The 22726-nt window shown below is 42.8% G+C and overlaps 1 protein-coding gene across 1 annotated transcript in view; it reads right to left on the bottom strand.

Annotated features, from left to right (window-relative positions):
- MTERF3 (mitochondrial transcription termination factor 3) overlaps positions 1–22726 on the bottom strand; it is a 233996-nt gene that overhangs the window by 100573 nt on the left and 110697 nt on the right. Inside the window, exons 4-6 of the mRNA XM_078687000.1 lie at positions 17763–17915; positions 11475–11664; positions 682–829 (exon numbers count right to left, since the gene is read on the bottom strand). Of these exons, the coding sequence (XP_078543126.1) occupies positions 682–829; positions 11475–11664; positions 17763–17915 (491 nt within the window). The remainder of the gene's footprint in view (positions 1–681; positions 830–11474; positions 11665–17762; positions 17916–22726) is intronic.

Here is a 22726-nt window from a genome sequence, read left to right as displayed (position 1 = left end):
CGCTTGTGTGCAGCAGACTCGACTATGGCAACACACTCTACGCTGGCGCCACCCAGAAACTCCAAAAGAAATTGCAGACCGTCCAGAACGCCTCCGTCAGACTCATCCTTAGCATCCCATGCCGCAACCACATCACCTGCCACCTGAGAGACCTTCACTGGCTACCTGTCAATAAGAGTATCACTTTCAAGCTTCTCACACACGTCTACAAAGCCCTTCACAATGCCGTACCTGCCTTCATCAACCACCGCCTCTCATTCTACACCCCCACCAGGCATATTATTATTATGCATCTTATAGAACGCAATGCTACCCCCGACGGGAGTGTCTTAGATCCGCCTAATTGACCATGGCCACCGTCCCACGGATCCGCAAGACCACGGATGGAGGAAGATCCTTCTCCTACCTCACTGCAAAGACCTGGAACTCCCTGCCTCTATACCTCAGTCAATCACCCTCACTGCCGCAATTCAGGAAGGACCTCAAGATCTTTGCCTGAACTACAGACCCAGCCCCTCCCCTCCCTTGCAGCGCCTTGAGACCCTCACGCGTGAGTAGTCAGGCTTTTTAATTCCTTAATTGATTGAGTAAAATCGTATGGCAAACAACTTATTTCCCATCTCTCAAATAACTAACAACATACAACGATTTCCAACAATCAAGAAAGAGACATTTTCTTACCTTTTGGGGACTTATTTTAAGTTCTTTCTGGAAAAAACCAAGTCTGTTGTCCAGTCTTTCCACTGAGAAGTTCAGCAGATATGGAGCTCGGGAGACCATTCGTGCAACAGCTTCCTTGCTGAATTTTTTAGACGCCAGATAAGCCACTCTAAGAAACATAATGTGAAAATACTAATTAACAGCAGTTTAAACTGCCAAATATGCACCTTGATTCTCTATAACACTTTAGGGAAATCAAGTGATGCAAGTTAATGAATTTAATTTGTAGTAGTATAAACTGAACATACACAGAAAATGGTTAACAGGAGGTCATTTTGCTTGAAATCTTCAATAAACATGAAAACGCATAATAACAAAGGATTACCAGGCACCTTCTGCCAACTTATTCCAGGGTATTGCCGTCAGGTCCCCAAAATGCAAGAAATAGTGAAAGTGATATCACACAGCCTTTGTCCCTCTGTGAAGTTACATGGTTGACCTTTTGAAACTACCTGTGCCCATGAACTACTTCTAATTTTCTGCTGTTGGTCTAAGGGAAGGCAGGGAGTGGACACTAAAGAAATTAACTAAGACTCGGCCCTTTTTACCTTCTGTTCCTGCTCTGTTTTCATGTGGTAACTGGCAGTGCAATGGGTACCCAAGTGCAAACCAAGTGGTAGTAATTGCTACCTCCTGGCTACCCATCAGTAGCATCCATGTTGCAAAAATGCATAAATGTTTTCATTTGAAATAAGAGGATGGTGGAAAACAAGAAATTAGCTACTTACCTGTATCTCCAGTTGTTCAACACTGGAATCTTTTATATATTCACATGCTTGAATCATTCCTCATCATCAGGCTGGGAATCCATGTTGCATTTAAATAGCAGTAAACATTGTTAAAATGACCACAGGCCTGAAAAACAGTGTTTGTTTAGTAGCACATCCACCACATTTGAAGCAACTTGAACGTCAGCCAATGAGGTGAGTGTGTCAGCTCTTTTATTACCCCTAGAGGCCACCACTGCTCAGATTTCAAAGCACAAAGTGCGAGAAAGGTACATAATAAATGAGCCTCTGACTGGGGAGGAGAGAGGGTCACTTTTGAATATATAAAATATTCCAAAGTTGGAGAACTGGAGTTCTAGGTAAGAAAGTCATTTTAACTCCAACATTGGATCTTTCATATATTCACATGCTTGAATCTGAATAGTAAGAAATACACATTACAATACATAATAAGAGCAGAAAGCAGACTCATCTTTATCGAAACAGGTTCTGGAGGACTCCCACTGATGCGTCCGCTTATGCATCCTTGTCAAGGCAATAGTGCTTCATGAATGTGTGCCTGTTCTTCAAATGTTGTTGCAAGGCAGATCTCTCTCAAGGGCACACCAACATAGAGTGCTACAGTGTAACCATGCTCCTGGTGAACTGTGTCCTTACTCTTCCCTGGAGTGGATGCTTCACCTTGGTGTAGCAGAAAGAAATGCAGGCTGAGAGCCAAAGTGCTATCCCCTGTTTGGAGAGGGATGACCTCTTCCTGGCTGTCCAAAAGACAGGAACCGGTTATTTGATGTCCGATGCCTTTCGTCTTATCAATGTAGAACCTGAGGCTAATCCCCGCACACCCAATAAACACAATGATCTGACCAGTGATGTAGATGGATTTGGAAAGAAAGAATTTAGAATAACATTCAAATGAAAGTCAGAAGGAGCCTTGGGTATGAACTTGAGTTTGGCTCTAAGGAAGACTCTGACCTTTGTGAACCAGAGAAAACGGTCCTCGACGGTGAATGCTTGCATCTCTCCTATTCGCCTTCAAGATGTTAACACTGGGAGAAGTGCTGCGTCTTCCATGAAATTATTTTTAAGTGCGCCTTGTCTACTGGTTCAAATTGAGGTTGTATTAACTGCCTGATGACAGTATTGAGCTCCCAAGGTACTGTAGGACATCTTACAGGTGGAAATGCTCTGAAGGGCATTTTCATAAATTGTTTTATAATTCGTTGGGAAAACAGAGTAAATGACAATAGCTCTGTTGTTGTCGGTCTTGAAATTGGATTCAGACGGACTCTGACTGAAGAATATGTATGTCTAATCTTGGCCAGATCCAACAAGTACAGAAGTATTTTATGAGGTCTTATTTTTAGACAATTGAAGTGTTTACTCCTGCACCAGACACAGAAACGCTTCCACTTGGCATTGTAGGTTTTCGTAGTTGCAGGACCATGTGCCTGTGCTACAATATTTCTGCAGTCCAGCGGTAGATCTAAATAGCCTCACTCTAAGTGGTCAGGTACCATTCTGTTAGATTCAGCGACATGGGATTGTGGTGCAGAACCTCTCAGTGGTGTCTGAAGAGAAGACTGGAGTGCACTTTTAGCTAGATGGCTGGATGTACCAATAACTGCATGAGATTGCTGTACCAGTATTGGTGTGGTTACGCTGGAGCCATGAGGATCAGAGTGCAATAATCCATTTTTTGCCTTCCACAGTACCATGGGGATCAGGGGAAATGGAGAAAGATTAATCAAAGATTTTGGAGCAACTGATTGAAAGGAAATTGCCAATTGACCCTGGCTGCCACAATCTGGTTCTGAAGTGCTTACATTTCTTGCTGTCCTGTGTGGCAAAGAGATTGATTATGGTATGAGACTACTGTTGGAAGATGTAATCCACCTGCTCCGGGTTTAGTTTCCACTTGCGACAGTCTGAAAGTTGTTGGCCTAGTCCATCCGTCTGATCGTTATGGCATACTGGCACGTGTTCCACGGGAATGTCGATCTTGTGAGAAATGACCCAGTGCCATACCAGTTGTGTCTCTTCCGAAAGAGGATGTGACCACATTCCCCCCTGGTTTGGATACGTAGAACATTGATGTTGTATTATGTGTTCTGATTGGAACTGCTTGACCTTCTAGTCCCAGAATGAACGCTTATAGGCTGGAGCTCTAGCACATTGTTGTGAAGTATAATTTCTACATCTGACCAGAGGCCTGTAGCTGAGAGAGCTTGCAGATGAGCTACCTATTAATCCATGGACGCATCCATTGTCAGTGCAATTCTTTCTATTGAAGGTTGGAAAGAGTGACCTATCTTAAGTCTGATGGGATTATCCACCACAATAGTGCTGGTTTCAGTTGTCTCATGACGTGGACGGTGTTGTCCCATGAGCCATCAACTTGTTTCCATTGCATGTCAGGTTCTTGTTGGGAGGGTCTCATCACAGCCCGCACAAGGGAACGAGGCCTTTACATGATGACATTAGGCCTAAAAGTGACCTATATTGTCTAACCGTAACAACTGTTTTGTCAACTGACTCTTTGCCATTGCTTAGAGCTTTACAACTTTCTCTGATTGACAGACCTTCAAAAACACAAGGAATATAGCCTACGGAATGGTTATCTGTCCATCTAATTTTCTCAGGATGGGTACCATAAATTATCCATTCCATGAAAGATAGTTTTTCGTCGGATTTAATCCAAAGCCTTATGTATAAGGCTCTCCAATTTTAATCCGCCATTTCAACAAATTCAATTTACATCTATATGGTTTAAGTATTTCTTTTTATTAAACCATATTTTTTCTTAAATTTCTGTTATCTCATATTTCACATTACTATACACATTTTATACATATATACACATACAAATACATTTACATTTATATACACATACACATTATTTCTAACCCTATTTTTAGGTTCTTTTGCCCTATTTATTTTTATTTATTTATTTACAAGTTTGTATAGCGCTGGAATCGACTCCAACTGGAGTATCTCTGCGCTTTAACCAAGGATGTTTATCTCAGGTACATTCAAAAACATTCCTTATTTCTAGATAACCAAAACAAACCGAACTCCAAAAGAGTGTCACCAGGTTAGAAGTTTTTTTCAACCTCTCTCTCTCTAGCACTCTTAATTTAAGCTTTATTTTATCGACTTAGTCAAACGAATTTTTTGTTTGAATTGGTGTCTTCAAACAACAGTGTCGACGCGTTTCAGCCTCTTGTAAATCGAGGCCTCATCAGGACTTAGTGGGCAAATCAAATTCATACAACCAAATTCATGTATGATATACGAGTCGTGTTCCAATCTCTTCCGGCTGGTTCTTTAAATTAGACTTATAGTGAAAGCCGTAACATTTCACATCGTAGCGGTCTCAGTCATCTGTTTTATGTAATCCTTAATGACGAATCTTTCAACAGGATAGGGAAAACCTCTCCATACGTAGCTGCCACAACCCTCCGGTCGGAAACTTTACTGCTGAATACACAGCCGCCGCGTTGCGACCTTCATCAGCTATGTGTAGAATATAGCACCCAGGAACTGGATTTTCATCTTGGGTTCTAGAGACAATTTCTCCCAGTTCAAGTGAAACCCACGTTCTAGAAGAGTCCGATGGAGGCTGTTGTAGAAGACCTTGCCACTTACCTTGATTGTGCATTGACGAGCCAGTTGTCCAAATAGTGATAAACTTTGTGACTCTGGATTCTGAGATAGCGGTGAGTGGAGCAATGCATTTGGTAAAATTCTGAGCTGCTGATTTTAGTCTGAAAAGAAGTGCCTGGAACTGGTAGTGATGTCCTGCTTTCCGAGAAGCGAAGATATTTCCTGTGCTTACCGTGGAAGGGTATATGGATGTATGCACCCTGACGATCCTAGCTCGTCATGATATCTTCTTCATGGCTTATCAGTTTGTATTGCTCCCTTTTGGAGGAGAAGGAGAATTTCCTGTTGCAGCTCCTGTGGAAGGAGATGTTTGTTCTGAGTTGGCATACAGGTGGTCTTTGAACAAATTCTGAAGTATCACCTGTGCTAACAATTTGGCTCAGATATTTCAACAATGTTAAGAAATTCCAAGTGGAGGCAACAACCGAAATTCTCCGCCTAACTTTCTGTGTTTGTGCTGGAAAGGGGGCAAGATCAAAGAGGGAAATCCTCTTCTGGTTGTTGGAGTGTGATTGGGAGGAGTTTATCTTTCTTACTAATGATCTTTCATAACAGTTTTTTTGTTACGGTCGTAGGTATATCGTTGGTCATATCGAACTTGCATTTGGAGATAGTATGACTGGCCTTGGCCTCCATACTGTTTGAAACCTTCCCTGTAATTCTGGGATCTTAATGAGCTATGAAAATGTGACGATCCAGCTCTACAGCATTGTAAAAGACCTAGTGCCTACGTAGTGTCCATATTGAGATGATGGGGAACCCCATCTACACGTTTCTCAAAATGTGTGTGACCACCAAAAATCATGCCTAGGATTGTATTAAGGACGGATGCCTGGAAATATTACCAGCCTGGTCTTCTGAAGACAGCTCCTCCTACAAGCAGGGGAAAACTTGCATTTGAGATGTCTATTGCTGCATCAATAATAGCTGCTGAAGTAAGTTTCCCCTTCTTTAGTGTAGTTCCAGGAGTCTCCTCTTTATCCTTTGGGATAAGGTCAAGCAGTACTGCAATGTGATGCCACATTTGATGATTGTAGCATCCTAAGAAGATTGCCAAACATTTGCTGCTTTAATTGATATTATTGCCAAACAAATTCTTCAGCACATATTGTCTATACACCTACTATACTGGTCTGGAGGACCCGAGGATGTTGTGATGGGATTTTTTGAGCTCCTCCGAACAGCCAAAGTTATCACTGAATCTGTTTTGGATGGCAAATGAGTTGAATCTGGAACTCTATTTTTTCTCACCGTTTTACCGGAACTGGTATTTTCATTCATATTAGACCTTCAGACCAGTCAAAATCCAGAATTAAAATGGATCTTATAGACTTATGTGGCTGTTACTTAAAGCCATAAAGGAAACATTGCTGTTCCACTGATGTAATTGCCGGCTCTTCCCATTAATGAATTAAAACAGGATATATAAATCAGATGAATCCTGAGGATTGGGTAGGTTATTATCTTCCTTTGGGACATTAACACCTCTCCGTCGTCATTATCTCCATCTTCATGTCGAAGCTCTTCACCCTCCTCATCTATATCAGAATAGAGACAGCAGAGTCTTCATCATCATTATCATCATCATCCATGTTCCCAGGAATTGGTGAGACAAGAGACTTATAGACTGGTTTGGGAGACTGTTCTCTTGGACGCCGAAGGGGAGAATGTGGTGCTGGTTGGCGAGGAGGTGTAGATGGCAAAAGGGTAGGTGGCGGAGGTGGTAGTATGGGTGCTGTAATTAATACTGGTTGAGGAGGCTGATTAGTTGGGAGTGAGCTGGGAAGGACATAAAGGGCATGATGGTCTGATGACAAAAACCTATACGACTAATATCTAACGGCTGGCACAAATAATTAAGCAACCACAATAATTTCCTCTCCAGATTTTTCTCACACATAAAAAATAGGATGAATACATAGCTGTACTAAGACACTTCTAAGGCCTGTACTCACAAAGTCAAACATCACTGGTATAGCAAAATGGGTTCTGGCCATACAATCCTCCCAGATCTTTTGCTTTGTGACGATCCGGTTTTTAGACTTTTTACTGTGGGTAATTGGACTGTGCATGTTTACCACCAATGTCCACCTTTTAAGATAAGGCCGCTGAGATGCATCACAGTAAGGGTCACTTGGCTGGTTATACATGAACACGTGTGCGGGCTGCACGGGTGAGTCTACCTTTGTGTGCAGTCTGGTAATAGTGCACAAGGTGCCTGGCACTGAGGGGGCTCTGCAAGGACTCTTCCCTTAGGTCTACAAAGTCCAGTGAGGTATCAAACTGGGGTGAAACATGTACACCATGTTTGAACATGCAGGTCCCAAGAACCTACATGTACACATTATGGACCGTCCAGCATTGTGATATTTCTCTGGTATAAAAAAAAGTGAGGGATTGAATGCTTTAATTAATCTCAGCCACTGGTAATTACTTTGGAGTCGCATCCCAGTCCAGAGTTATTTTGCACACCATGCCACCTCCGTTTGTTCCCAGCCATATGCAAATCAGTCTTGACCTTCCCACTTAATTAAAGCCTTCCATCAATCACTTTGTTCTTTGATGCCCCAAGTGTGACAGGTATGCCCAGACAAGGTTGAAGAGCCCTAATAAGGGAAAAACCTGTCCTGGGCTGATTGTGTTCCGGTTCAAGGAAGACCTGGCCTGGCAGTTCGGGTTGGACTGTTCCAACTGGAACAGGGTCAAGACTGATTTACATATGGCTGGATCCAAACAGATGGCATGGGGTGGGGAGAAACTTTATAGATTGGGATGGGGTCTGGACTGATCACCAGTGGCTGAGATTAATTCTAGCATTCCATCCATCACTTTGTGTTTTTGACGCCCCATTTTGCTGGCTCATTAATTACCCTGCTCCCCCGCAAAGGGAACAAAGGCCTGCCCACATAAAAGGAGCAATTAACAGTGCTTCACTCAGCTCCTGAGATGGGAGTGGAGAGAATATCTGGAAATTAGCAGTCACCTGTACCAGGGTTGGGACAGCCCAGGCCCACTGACCAAAGGATGGAGTTCCCCTTTGAAGTTTTGGTGGGAAAGTCCCTGGCGGCGATGTCAATGAGCAGTGGCGCTGAGACCCCCCAAGAGGAGATGTGCACAGAGACCTCTTGACAGCCCCATCTTGGATTATCCCAAGCATGCTGTGCAGGAGGGTTGGGACGGGGAAGAGGGGTGATGTGGTACCCTAAGATTGGCCAGGGGTGCCTGAAATCCAGAACTTTCCAGGCCCACTTACAAACTCTTGAACAAGGGAGAGACAGAGAGTTGAACACTAGAATTGGATGGCGGTAACACCATGGACAGCTGTAAGCACAAGCCCCCTGATTTCCTAATGGAGTAAGGACTCTGTCCGCAGCTGGCCTCAGATCAGTGGGTCTTTCCAGAACCAGTGAGGCATAATACTGGCATAGAGAATGTGAGTGCGTCTCCCGCACTGGCAGACAACAAAGCCGCGAGGTGAGTCACCGGGTCAGTGCTGCAGTGGGCTCCCTGCGCAGCTACAACAAAAATGTGCATAACGGGGCGTCCCAGGGACCCCAACACAGTAAAAGGGTTAAAAGAAAAAAGATGAGGGGCCCAATGCTCCGCGCAACAAAGACGGATGGGTGCTGAAGTCGCTCATTCCATATTCACACAAAGGAGCATCCCAAAATGCCCTGTGGAGCTTTGGTTGCCTTAAGTTTTCTCCTAGTGGTAGTCCCGGGAGGGCAGGACACCACTAATGTTTTAAAGGAAAGTTGTGCTGGGCTATCGGTATCACAGCAGCCCTCCCTTTCACACAAGGAATTTACAAAGTGACCCTAGGTTTCTAGGGTCAAGTAATTATGTCCACCATGCTTTTCTGCCTGGAAGACAGGTACCTCTAATGGTTGGTGGGATGGCTGCATGTTTTTTCGCCTCAAGTGGTTTAAGAAAGACTCCGAAGCAGGTTATGTTTTTGACAATGTTTTATTTAAAAGTGTATTGCTACTAGTGCTGTATGCTAAACATTGCAATGCTTTACTGGTAATAACAAATACATGTAGACCATGATTATCGCTTTCAGTGATGGAGAGATTATTATTTTTAGTTTTAAGAGGTTAGTCTTGGTTTTCTAAGGGGGTGACTCTGACAAAGCCAATAGCCGTGCTTTATTTTAAAAGATACCCTCCTTTATTAGAATGCACTATCTGGTACAAGTGGTGGGTACCATGATTTGTTAGGGTCATGACCTATTTAGGGTCAAGTATCATTTAATAATGTCACCAAAGTGATTTCTACCAATCTTAAGTGTATGTGTAATAAATGTAGTTTTTCTTTTTCAAAGAAAAAGCCTAGAATGGCCAACCATTTATTGAGTGTTGTTAATGTGTGCCTGCGAATGAGGATTATTAGCCCACGCCACATTCTGAGTAGGCCTTTGACTGCTCTGTTTCACTACCCTAAGAGTGAACCGCTACAATACGGTGCTTGCTTCCCAATGAGGGAATAATTGTGAACATATTGCTTGCACAGACCTTGCATCCAGCACAACTAATAACCCGGTTTCCTTCCAAGTGTGTACCCTTGACATTGACACTAGGGTTTTCTTCTGAAGACTCACATGCTAGTCCTCAAGGTCATTAATAAGTCATATAGTCCATGGGTAAACCCAAGGTTTCCGAAGTCTTTTTTTGCATAGATTACTATACTCTCAGTGAAGTCTCAAAGGCCAACGGGCAATCTACTCACCTGGGCAGGTGAGCCTGTGGCAAGCTAAAGTGCAATAAGATGTTTGAGCACTTTAATCAGACCAGTTGCTATTTGGATGTAGGCACTTACCCTGGGCAGCAAGGAGAAAATGGCATTTGAGATCCATAGGTGTTGCCGTTTGGGCTGAAGAACACAGAGGCCACCTTTCAATGGTAAGTGAAAGGAATTGTCGTTTGGCTGGAAGATTTGTGTTGTGTACTTAGACTACTGGCAATAACAAGAGACACCTGACTGTGTGGCAAAAATGTACTGGAAAGAAAGGCTGAAGCACAAGTGTGAACCGAGCAGGAGAGGAATTCGCCGCAAATGCTACCCAAAGCATTCCATCAAGTAACCTCCATGGAACTTTGCTCCATTTTCCCGTAGAGAGCAAAGTAGTTCAATTTAGTGCCAGATCAGGCAGAGCTCACTTGTCTACCTGCGACACAAAGAGGCAAGATATACCCCCTCGAGACCGAAGTCCAAGCTGTGCTGGACTTGGCTTTTTCCATTTCTTAGCCAAGTTAGATCCTAGAACTCACTGGGTATTATTGCAACTATTTTGGGAACTGCTGTGACTTCCATGAAGTAGCCAAAGCAGATCAATTAGACTCTGGCATTGTAAGAGGTCTATAATAGGTGGGGCAAGGTTCAGAGTGAATCCCGATCAGTCATATGACTAGGGCAGGCCCTTCACAGTACAGATGAATGGCATCCAACAAGGATATTGCTACCACTATTGCAAAACAGAATCACAGTGGCTTTCATCAGTGCTCATCTTGAACCAGAATATGGTGACAACTGAAAATAATGGCCTAAACAATCCGGGCATGGATGAGGCTCTGTCACGATTTGAGACTTTCCTCACCTTTCATATATACAATAAGTCCTTGTGGAGGCTCATGCATATGAAAGGTAACTACCAGGCTTTACAGTTGTGGTCTATTTACTTGCAAGAATTAGGTGTTACTGTAGAGCACAAGGTCAGATTGTCAAACTAGGTTGCAGATGCATTTTCTGGACTCCATCAAATGACACGCTTTCCTTGGCAGTGATTGTTTCTGACATGTCTGATTGGGGATGGCAAAGACGAAGGTTCCTCCGACCTGCCCTCATTTGCCACCCTACTCCTTATTTTCTAATTTTCAATGATTTTCTATGCAGGTGACTCTTGTCACGAGTCTTATGAGACATGCCCTACATGATTTTGGATGTTGCTCACTAACAGATTGCTAGATTCTCTTAGTTGATAGGAATACATTCAAAGTGGTACTGCCCCCAAGAGAATGCCATGTCACGACCGATGACTGATAGCAGCTGATTAGCCGTTCAGATATAGAGGCATTTGTATCTGGCCCTAGTAGAAGAGTCGCATCAGCAATGGAACAAGGCATGCTGCATTTGCCAAGCTCTAAATAAGCGCCTCTGTTTAATCCTGTCAGACTAAGCATCAAGGAATATCGTCCCAGCACTAAAAAGTAATCTATGTACCTGCAGAAATGCTAGACACAAATGTACCCGGTCAGGTATACTTGATATTTGTAGTCTCTATTTTTAGGTCTAAAAATGTCTAATTGTTATAAGGTACCAAGGGGTTACGTACAACGTACATAAAGGCTGATGTCAAAAACATACCTTTTCTGCAATACTTCTAGATCTTGGGTGAGGATAAAAGGATTGATGGTAATAAATGGCCCAAGCTGCCAATCTTCAACACCAACATCTTTTAGAAAGAGAAGTATCTTTTGGACATCCTTTTCAAAATCTAGCTTAAGTAGGAAGGTAGCAACATTAGGACGTCCTTCCAGTTGTGACAAATTAACACCTGTGGAAACAAAAGTTTTATGGTAGTAAAAAAACAGCGTTACAACAAAATTAGATTGCTTATCGTGTTGCCTTTCCAACAGGCAACCCCTAATGATACATTAGCAAATCCAGATTTCAGTACAAACTGTTCTGTATTTATACTGTTATCAACACATGGTGAAAGTAGACAAGCAGATCTCCCCAAATGAAGGATACAATCATAAAGTAACCCAGCAGCAGGAAACATCAACATATGCTGTAACCATGGCTTGTTGCTATTTGTAATCACGGCTAAGCCTGTGGGCGTTGTTGGCTTACCAGAAAGGTTTGTCTAGAATCCAGTTTGGAGATATACCTGATGTTTACTCCTAGAAAGATACTTGGATACCAGGTACAGCTTAACCTACTCACTGGTGGTTAATGTTGTCATAGGCAGTGCTCAGAGAAAAGGAGGACGTTCTGCCATATGTGGCAGTCAGATTAGTAATTAAACTTGAACCAGCTGTCTCAGGTGAGATGCTATCTGAATATATTGAGCCGATGCACTTGTTAGCTCAGGACCAGCTGCCACGAGATGCACTTTGACTGGTGAATTGAGCAGAAGCAGGATGCTGATGGATCAATATAGAGGACTAAGAACACAACTTAAAGCGTCAAAGGACCAAACAAACACTGCCAATAAAGGGAGATCTCGTCTGTCGTCAGGTCTTTCCAAATATCAACTGAAGAGTCTAGGGAACATGAATCACTGTGCACTGCAGGAAGCATTACTCGTGGCAGAGATCAGCAAAGAGTTCTAAGAGATAGGATATACACATTATTTTGTTGTATTTTAATATCGTGACATCATTTGGGATGGTGGTATATTCCATCATTTTCACAATCAATCTTTTGTGCTGTACTCCACCAGCCATGATCAGGCCCTACGTTTGCACTACTTATACAACAAGCGGAGCAAGAAGAATCGTTGGCTTGTACAGACTTTTGTTATATATTCTTCTGAGTCAAGTAAAGTATTAATGTAATGACTGTAGTGGTGTGGTGAGTGCTTGCTGTCAAGAGGAAAGGTACTCATCTAATGTGAGTTCCTTATGTTACCGCTGAGGATCTTGTTACATTAAGAGTCTTTCATAGCACAGACAATTTAGAAATCGTTGAAGATAGTTGTAAATATAAAAACAATATTAAAGCTTAGGTATTCCCTTGCATCTATTATAGATGGTTCATTTGTATTCCATCTCTTGAAAGTCCCAGAGTATCCCCAACGTTTCAAACACCTATAGAGAGCCTAAAATACAGATAGTCTTGAGGTTTTCATATGTCATATTATGAATAGTGAATTGGAACTTAAAAGTTGAAATAGTAACACGTTTATTTATGCTTTTAAATTCAAATGCTGATACATTGTGGCTTAATCCGAGCTGTAAGAACGGACAGAGTAAATATAGAGTGCCTGTGTTTCACTCTTGCCACCCCCTTTTGACACAATCTACTGCTGGGCAGCATAGAATCCTTTTCATATTAATCTGTTTAAGGAAAGTGAGGAGATTAACATTGCTCCTGTTTTATACGGATTGCCAGGTTAGTGCACATGTGACACTGCCCCCTCACCAGGAAAGCTTGCAAGCTAAAGAAGCATTGGCATAGCCAATAGGTCACGCCTTTGGGACCCTTTAAGTGTTTAGCTAGTGCTATGGGCTATGCCAATGTGTTAAAGTTATGTCGTAGAAAAGTGTGGCTTTTGTCTAGCATATTGAAAAATTGTAATAAATAAAAACAATAAAAATGTGTTGTTTCCTCTGACCCACTTCGTAAATGGAGACCCTGACATTGTCCTTCTGGCTTCTGCTTATGTTACAGTACACTGGTGCACATTAGTGTAAAAATTGTTGGTGCAACAGCAAAATGAAATATTGTCTGTTGCAGAGCTCCATTACATTGGATTGTGGCTGTTCTTACCCTACTCATCCGATTCTGCAGCCAGTGCACATCTTTTTAGTCGCCCTCATTGTTTGTTTATTTAAATTATGTATTTTTGTTGTGAGAGTTTATTTATATTTTAAACAGAGTGTGTTGGCAAATTGTTTTACTATTTTTTTCCATGCGCTTGGATTTTCATGTTTAAATTATGTATTGTGTACTTTATTTATTTTTAGGTCTCGCCTAGTGACGCAGCGCATGCGCTGTCGCCTTGGCGAGACTTATTGTCGTCGGTTTTGCGTCGGAAGGGGGACAGGAGATGTGCGCACGTACGGATAGGGGATGTGCACTCAGTACGCGTGCACCTCTCCTGTCCCACGGCTCGAAGCATTTTCGAGTAATTTGTGGCTCACCTGGGTACAACCTGAAAGTGCTTCCATCTTGAACTTCTAATATATACTTCTATCTGCAGATTTCTCAGCTTTTGAATATCCTAGGCATGAGGCTGGATCCGGAAACTTTTCCATAGTTGGAAGGCATTGCACCAGGAGGAACGTCATTGTGACCTCACTGGAGCAATAACGGATCCCCCTCTTTTGTTTTTGCGCCTTCGACGCTGATCCAGAGTTCACTATTTGACAATCCCCTCAGGATTTCTTCAGAGAATTACTCTACTCTTCTCAAAACCTATGGTGCAGTTCTGAATGACGCCTCTTCCCCACCCCCAAAATTCAAGGATTCAAACCATGAGGAGACATTGAGTACCAGATCCCAATCCCTGAACTTCTCACCGCTCAAGGTCCTACAAGTCCTACCAAAGGATACATCCTAAGGTTATAAAAGAAAGGCAAGCTAAATTCTTCATGGCCCAGGAAACTATGATACCAGCCTAGACGTTGAGGAAAAGGAGGCATAAACATGAAAAGAAGAGGAGACACAACAGACAAGTGAAAATGTCTCCTCTGCGATCTCTGACCCCAATGGAATTGTCATTGTAGCTGGAACTCGTGGAGTTATCCCTTCTTTTCAAGCCTAGCACCACTGCTTTCTCCTCAACCACCCCAGGAATGCCCTACCCAGAGATTCCCACTCCAGAGAAAAATCTTTAGAGAGATACATGGCGTTCTTCTTGAACACCATGTTTCGGTTGTTAAGGAGAGCAAGGGTCTCCAGCGGAGCACCTTCGATTCTCTTGGGACCAGTATGGGCAACCTCTACACTTCCGCAACTAGGCCTTCTCTTGGCACCACACTCACCCTTCTTACCCAAGGCCCTCCCTTTCGGAGCACCTCTGGTTCCAACGCTACCAAAGTTGGATCTCACACCATTGCCTGTGGCTCCACTGCCACTGCCATGGAACCCTGCCCCTCCTCCCATCGGCTCCTAGTTATTTGGTGAAAAGGCTCATTCAGTTTTAGAGTGGGGCAAAATGAATAGGTTTTGAAAGTTTGCTCATAGATTTAATTTTCGCCAACACCAGCCAAAGGGACTGTGGTAAGGACAAAGGCCAAGCCACCAACAACCAACAACCAGCCTCATCCTCCTCCTCCTCCTCCTCCTCCTTCTCTTGCTCCCTCAGGGAAGCAGCTCTAGTTCGCCCTTGTCAAACCATTAGAGACAGGGTGGAGTCTGGGTGTCGTCCTTTCTACAGGCCTGGACGTTCATATCTTTGGACTAGTGGGTTCTCCAAATTGTAGAAAGGTGGTATACCTACATTAAGTTCCACCCCACACTCCACTCCCTGTTCTTGTCAGACAGAAGACCACCTACACATCTTCAAGCAGGAGGTGGGAGTCATGCTACAGAAAGAGATAGTGAAGTTGGTGTCAGAACAGAAGGTTGGCTACTCTTGATATTTCCTTGTTCTCAAAAAGTACTGCTGTCTTTTTCTGATCCTAGACATCAGGGTCTTTAATATCTTTCTGTGCAAAGAGAAATTCAAGACCCCCTTCATCAGCAGTGGCTCACAGCAGTGGCTCATTTGAAGGAACTAGAGATTTGAAGACTCTTGTCTTAACAAAACAGCTTCTGCATATCAATTTGTTCAAACCGAGGAAGACTAGATTGACCGCTCAATGTATTTCTTCTTTCCCTTTGCAGATGGTCTACTCAGATCTTGACAGACAATAAGACACCAAAATGGTATATCAACATACAAGGCGAGCATGGATTCCGCTTCTCTGTTGGGAGGCCCAGCCACTCACGAGCTCACAAGCACCTTGTCAGGCTCGGACCAAACTATGCGGCTGGTTCTCTGAACACCAGTGCAGGCGCCTTAGGTGTCAACTTGCCAAACACAAGTGGCAGGTCTACTGGAGGTCGTTCAGAGCATTTTCGGCCATTAGGGCACACCTGAGGTAGACTTTATTATCACTCACACTAACATGTACTGCCCAAACTTTGAAGCTCTCCAGTATCCATTGCAAGGAGCCTTGAAGGGCGTGTTTCGGTTGAAGTGGCAGTTTCATCTTTACTAAATGTTTTCTCCCATACTTTTGACTCCTGGGGTTCTGAGGATGATTTATCAAGACAGGGCACCAGTGCTCTTCATCAGGATAGACAGGCAGAGAAGAGTGCGGTATGCAGGCCTCCTGCACCTCACCCTGCCTGAGTGATCAATCTTCCTCTCAGGCAGATCTCCTCAACCAGGGGAAGGAAGAGTGAGTAGGTTCTCCACCCTAACTTCTGGAGCCTCCACCTTCATGTCTAGAAATTGAGCAGGGCAATTTAGCTACATTCCAGTTGCCAGCATAGGTGGTAGGTATCATTCTGCCTTCTGCCATCATTCCACCAAGACGGTGTACTCCAGAAGGTGGAATAAGTTTGTTGCTTGGTGTGATTAGAACAAAGTGGATTTAAGAAACGCCCATTTGTCAGACATCCGGAGTGCTGCGCTTTTAAAGGTACAGCACAGCTGTACTATGAGGACCGGCAAGGGATACCTACTGCCCTGTCTGCTTTCTGAACTAACCATCGCTATTCAAGGTGCCCTTAGTTTGATGTTTTTTCAAGGGCTTGATAAATATTGTTCTCCCTAAGTTTGTTATGCAAAAATGGGGGCTTAATTTGGGTCTAACATTCCTGAAGGTGTCTCCCTTCAGGCCCTTTCATTGTTATCAGTTAGGAATGTTGGCTTTTAAGACTGGCTTTCTAGTTCAGTCTTTTCAGTGAGACGTGTCAATGAGTTGCAAGTGCTCAGCGTATGGCTGACCTTTACTACAATTTCAAACCAGAGATGCTTCATTCCCAGTGTTCTCACCATGTTCCATCTGGAACAATCCATCAGCCTTCTTTTTTTCCCATCGCCTTTCACATCCCAACAAGGAGGAGGTTGCAGGACGCTCAGTTCCTACATTGACTGCACCAAGGAGTTCTGGACTGATAACCAGCTCTTTGCACACAGGCAACAAGTGGAGCAAAGCTAGCAAAAAGAGTAAAAGCGATTGCACTAAGAAGCAGCAGCTGTTTACGTGTGTGCGTGCGTGCACAGTCTGCTCTTTTTCAAAGCACATGCTCGTGCTTGTGGCACGCCTCTGCGCGCTCCCGCAAGGTGTATGCCGCAACAAGCACAAGTATGTGCTTCGAAAAAGAGCTGAACGACGGCTAAAAGTCTCCTATACAACGCATGCGCGCTGCGTAGGCGGGACCTAAAAATTACCTTTCAAGACAATTTTTTTGTTTGAACAAAAGGTGCCTAATCTCGTGTTCTGGTGTCTCTCAAAAGGTACCTAATCTCGTGTTCTGGTGTCACTAAATGTCAAGCCTGATGCTGTGTTTCAAATTTAGTGCGAGTATGTTTGCAACACCATTTTTAAAGAGCATGTAAAAGCAGCTGGATTTGTGAAAGGGTCGCTGCTTGCAGAAAATGGGTTTTAGATTCACAGACACATGTAACTCTATTTCTTGTTAATTAATGATATTTTAAGGGAGAAGTGGCTGAAACTCTTATTATCTGGAGTTTTTAGTGGCGTTAATTCTTTAAGGTCAATAGGATATTAAATGAACATACGAATTAAGAAGATAAATTAGGATAAATCAGTTTTAATGATATATTGGATGGTATTGTAAAGTTAAGAAAACTAAAGAATAAGGTTTAGAAAATAGAAGTAAATAAAAGAAATGAGTGCTTTCTTGGCAGCAGCAGGTCAAATGTATCAAGAGGGACTGTGTGTGACTGATAAGAAATGAAACGCTTACCCAGAAGAACCAGCTTGCTCAATGTCTCTGAACGGTCCACATAATCACGGAGTGTAAAGGAAGCAGGTGGAAGCGGAGGCTCTGCTACAATCTGCATGGCTTCATCTTCTGAAATTTCCTCCAGAGGAGATAAGGGCAAGACATCATCCATTTCTGGCAATAAGAAAAGATTCGTGAAGGAAGGAACTTACGCTTCGGCCTGAGCCTTTTTAAAATACAATCACAGAGCATTTTCCTAATGAACGGACTGATAACATTAGCTAGAGTGATAAAATAGGTCAATGGTAAAATAATTTGAGCTTTGATTATATAGTTGTTTGCAGCAACGTTTTGCAAGTTAATCTGTTTACTTTTTCATTACATTTTGGCTAATAAACGAAAAAGGGTTCGGAAAGTGTTACATAATCTCCTTTTAATAAATTATAAAACGAATAAGATTTAAGGTGCATGGACACACAGGATGTGTGGTTAGAAATTCCATGTGGTTTGGCATCCACGTTATGTCCCATCTACAGCAACAATGGAACCGGACAATGTCACGTTAATCTGCTTCATATATTTCCCTGCAAGCCTCATTCATCATTATTCATGTTTAATCCTCAGGGACAAAATGCTGACAACAAACTGCAGAAGACCATTCACAGCGCTCCGCTGACTTTTGGCTAGGTGTAGGGTTCTTTATTTAAAAAAAACAAGTCTTGAAACGTTGGAAAGCTTTATTCATAAAACAGAAGCCCCGCACCACACAGCCACCTCTGTCCAGTCTGCCATGTAACCGTCAGTACATGAAACCAAACCTACTCTGCGTTCTCTATTCTAGACATGCACCAATGAGGTCACTACGACAGAGGCAGACTGCAGAGATAATGTGCAGTACAGATGTCAATACAAACATGATATATCTTAACCGATAACACTAGGTTTGCACCATAGAAATACCACACACAGGTGGCTATGTGCAACCAGGTTTGCATCAGAAGGCGCTCTACTCTTCATCCAACATACGTTCCTTGGCATATAGTTAAAAAAATATATACACATGCTATTCTCCTCATGTTACGTTCAGAGGGATTTTTTAATGACTTGTTTTGGAGAAGTAGGATATTCAGCTCTATAACTCATACACTTCAATCAATAACTCTACAAACAATTAAAAAGAAGAAAACTAACTGCATCAAACGCAAAGCAGTAATTTTTCAATTCCGCTAGATTTGAAGACTAATTTTTAGGTCTGAAGTGAGCCAGGACCTTTTAATTATACTAAAATTATATGTATAACTAGTGTTTAACTCCATGAAACTAGGCTGGTGACTTGTTGTTTGAGTATATTTAGGACTCTGGCTTCATAACCAAGTCAAGAAGTCAACATTATTTTATTGCAGACTTATCAAACATTTCTCCCTTACAAGACCACATATTTGGTGGGATAACTCCTGACTGTTTATGTAGACACCAAATTGGTCCTTAGGAAGTGATTGAATTATATCTAAAGAGTAACAAAAGCAGACTGATGCAAATGGATGAACTGGAGTAGTAGTTCACTGGCAGCAAATGGTGGTTATAAAGACCGGAAAAGAGAGGGCGATCAATGAGATAAGTAGTGCAAATGTCAGTGTGGTGATCCAGCTCCAGATGTCTTGAAACAGGACATGAAATGTGCTGGATACAAGATGAATTTAAATACAAGTAAATTCTGTAAAGTGAGCTATGGACGTGGACATCCTGTCATTCATTTAGCTCCAACTGAAATAGAGTTCAACTCACACATAGCAAACTTATAAGAACATACATGATGTTATCAACTACTTGAGGCAATTACCATATTGGTTTTCCCTTCCCTAAACACACTAAAATAAACTTTAGTCTTACAGCTGCAAGACAAACACCATGTGACGGTATGAATGCACAAAAAACTAGACACCTGAAAGACTTAAAAGAAAATACAAAACGGGGGAAAATACAGATGATGAAATAATGAGAAATGTACCAACGATATAACTTTAAGACCGAAAATGAGCAGGAATCATTTGAATGAGAATAATCCTTCAAATAGGGCTATTTCTACTATGAACTGCACTTTCTCCAATCACTCTATTCAGATTTATTGGATTCTTCCCAACTTTCACAACTTTATTAAAATTCCACCACTTTTGTCCACAAATGCTGATTGCAATTAGGTTCTTTTTTTTTTACAAATATTTTTATTAATTTCACAGTGTCAAAGGTTACATACATTTTCCATTCAACATTTTGAGTATTTGTACAATGTTTTACCGCCATAATAGGGGATCGAGTAGTTACAATCATGGGATGTCCATCTGTCGCTCTCCAGTGCGCTGCATTTCCATTTCCACAGCGAGGGATACAAACAGGTTGCCACGGTGCACATTCCACTTGCCCCATTTCCTGTCCCATTTCTTCGGACACCCTCTTGATTTAAATACCTCCTTTTCTGCAATCATGCATTTATCAAACTCTCTTACCCACAGTTGGGAAGAAGGCTCGCCCGCCACCCCCCACCCTTTTGCAATCTAGCCCAATGTGGTCAATTGTTGTTCAACCTCCGTGAGGTCAGTCGGCTCACACATGTTAAGAAGACCTAGTAGCAGCGTACGGGTTAGCTCTTTTCCCAGGGCACTCTGGTTGTGATTCGCGGTTCCCTCCCATGTTGGTCGCACCTCTGGGCAATCCTAAATTGTGTGATAGAGGATTGCATTTTGCTGGCAGCCCCTGAGGCAGAGCGAGTCTGCTCTTGGGCCTATCTTTGGCAAGGTAACCCCAGTCGGGTAAGATCTGTGTAAAATTTTGAGTTGTATTAACCGAAAACGAAGGGTGGTGGCTGCTTCCCTAGGGGACGTTAGTGCCGTTTGCCAGTCCTCATCGTCAATGGGCCCTAGATCAGCCAGCCATTTCTCTCGAAGTTTGTGGAACGGGTCAGGTAAGTTGTTACATAGTTTTCTGTAAGTGAATGGTATGGCTTTAGTAAGCAGCGTCCGTCAAGTAACCGGTCTTCCAACGGGGATGACTCTGGTATGTCATTCATGTCAGGAAAGCCTGTGGTGAGGGCGTATCTAATTTGCTGGTATCTAAACACTTCTCCGTGGGCCATGTCGTATTTCTCTCTCAATTTACTCAAACTTAAGGATCGAGCTCTTTTTGATCAGATCGCCAATAGTGCAAATCCCTATGATATCCTACTTGTCGAAGCCAGGCTGATGACACAGAAGTCCCAATTTTATGGTGTGGCTTTTGTGAGGACATTTGACCATTCGAGACGGGAGTTTGCATGGTGTCAGATTGCAATGGTATGCGCTGTGGGGCAGAAATATTGCCCCATGCGAGCCTTTGAGTACAGCGCCCCCAAGTACTCTGCTCTCCCAGTTTGATATTTGTCCAGTAAGTAAGCTGAATCCATAGGGGAGCGATATATCCAGTGATTTACCACCATTAATTGAGACACCCAATAATAGAGCCTAATGTCCGGGAGGGCAATGTCCCCATCGTACCACCCCTTTGTTTAGCTTGCTCATCGCTATACGAGGAGACCCACCATTCATCAAGTAGGTTCTTTGATTTGGTTCAACAATAAATTGCTCTTCTGGTCATTTATAATAATAGATTATATGATCAATTGCAGCATATCAATGACACAAATCTAAAAAGTTACGAGGACCAAGTAAATCAATACCTACCTTGTTCCACAGCCCAGAAGGCAACTCAATGGGCTGGGTAGCTGGCAGACGTATCACAAGGCCCTTTTCACAACTCAAACACAAAGATAACTTTCTTATTACTTATCCACCTCATTGACCATCCCTGGCCACCAAGAACTCAATTGAAGCCTACATTTAGTCAATATGGAACCAAAATGTCGCTCATGTACTCTACGAATAATCTCTGGTCTTAACACTTCTGGAGGAACTAGTCGCTCCTCTCACATCAGTAAACCATCCTTCACAATTAATGCATCCATTACTATGGGTTTGCACTTCCCCATATAACTGGTTTTCTCTAGGGCAACAACTTGTTGCATAACTTACCACTTCTTGCAATTCTATGTCATTCTCAAGTGCTTTGCACCACTTCTCTGTAATGGACTAGCAGCCTCTACATCTAATTAAGTACATTTATCTTCATCTTGTCCCTCAGTCTCACTATCTTTTACAAGAGGATGTCTAGACAAATAAGCAGCATGCCTGCCCTTCTCTCCTATGTGTTGAATAATAAAACGGATACTGATTTGTCCACACTGCACAGGTCCACAAACACATGCACATGCACATTTCACCACTCTGTTTGCATGCTACAGTTACAGCGGAAAGCCACAACGGAGATGCTATGGGCTCAATTATTTTCTAATGACACAGTGACTTTAGTTCTTTCTCTAAATCCTCCCTAAGGCTGAACGGAACACCTCTCAGTGTGTTTCAGCAGTCTAGTGCTCTCCTTCATTTTGAACTTGTATTTAAACCCTGAAAATGTTCCCAAATCTTTAGAAAAAACTTCAGGAAATGTGTTCAACATAATTTCATGTTCTCATCTCCCTGACTCACAAATGCCTTATGCAGGGCCGGACTGGGAACCAAAACCGGCCCAGGCAAAGTGCTCGGGGGTTGTGGGTGCCGTCGAGCTCTTTGCCAGGGCCGGTTTTCGGCCGGTTTTGTTATAGGGCCGATTTTGTAGCCGGCCCCCACCCTTGCGGCGCACTGGGGGATTGCCCGGTGCCCGCTACGGCCAGTCCGGCCCTGGCCTTATTTTGCATACCAGATTTGATTACTTTGCCAAAACAAGACTAGATCAAAACGTGTTTGATTAATTAGGTTTATGGTTAACCTTTTACTTACCACATTAACCTAGCACTGAAAGTGCTTACAGCAGAACTCCAAAATATCTTCAAAAGAACCAGCTAATTCAATGTTTCTCGCTTTGTACGAAACAGGAGATCTAGGAGGAGTTTCCAGTTG

Source organism: Lissotriton helveticus, chromosome 4_1 (genome assembly GCF_964261635.1).
Source record: "Lissotriton helveticus chromosome 4_1, aLisHel1.1, whole genome shotgun sequence".
In the NCBI taxonomy this organism is placed as follows: domain Eukaryota; kingdom Metazoa; phylum Chordata; class Amphibia; order Caudata; family Salamandridae; genus Lissotriton; species Lissotriton helveticus.
The sequence above is the reverse complement of the archived record's forward strand: the minus strand, read 5'-3'. Positions and strand labels throughout refer to the sequence as shown.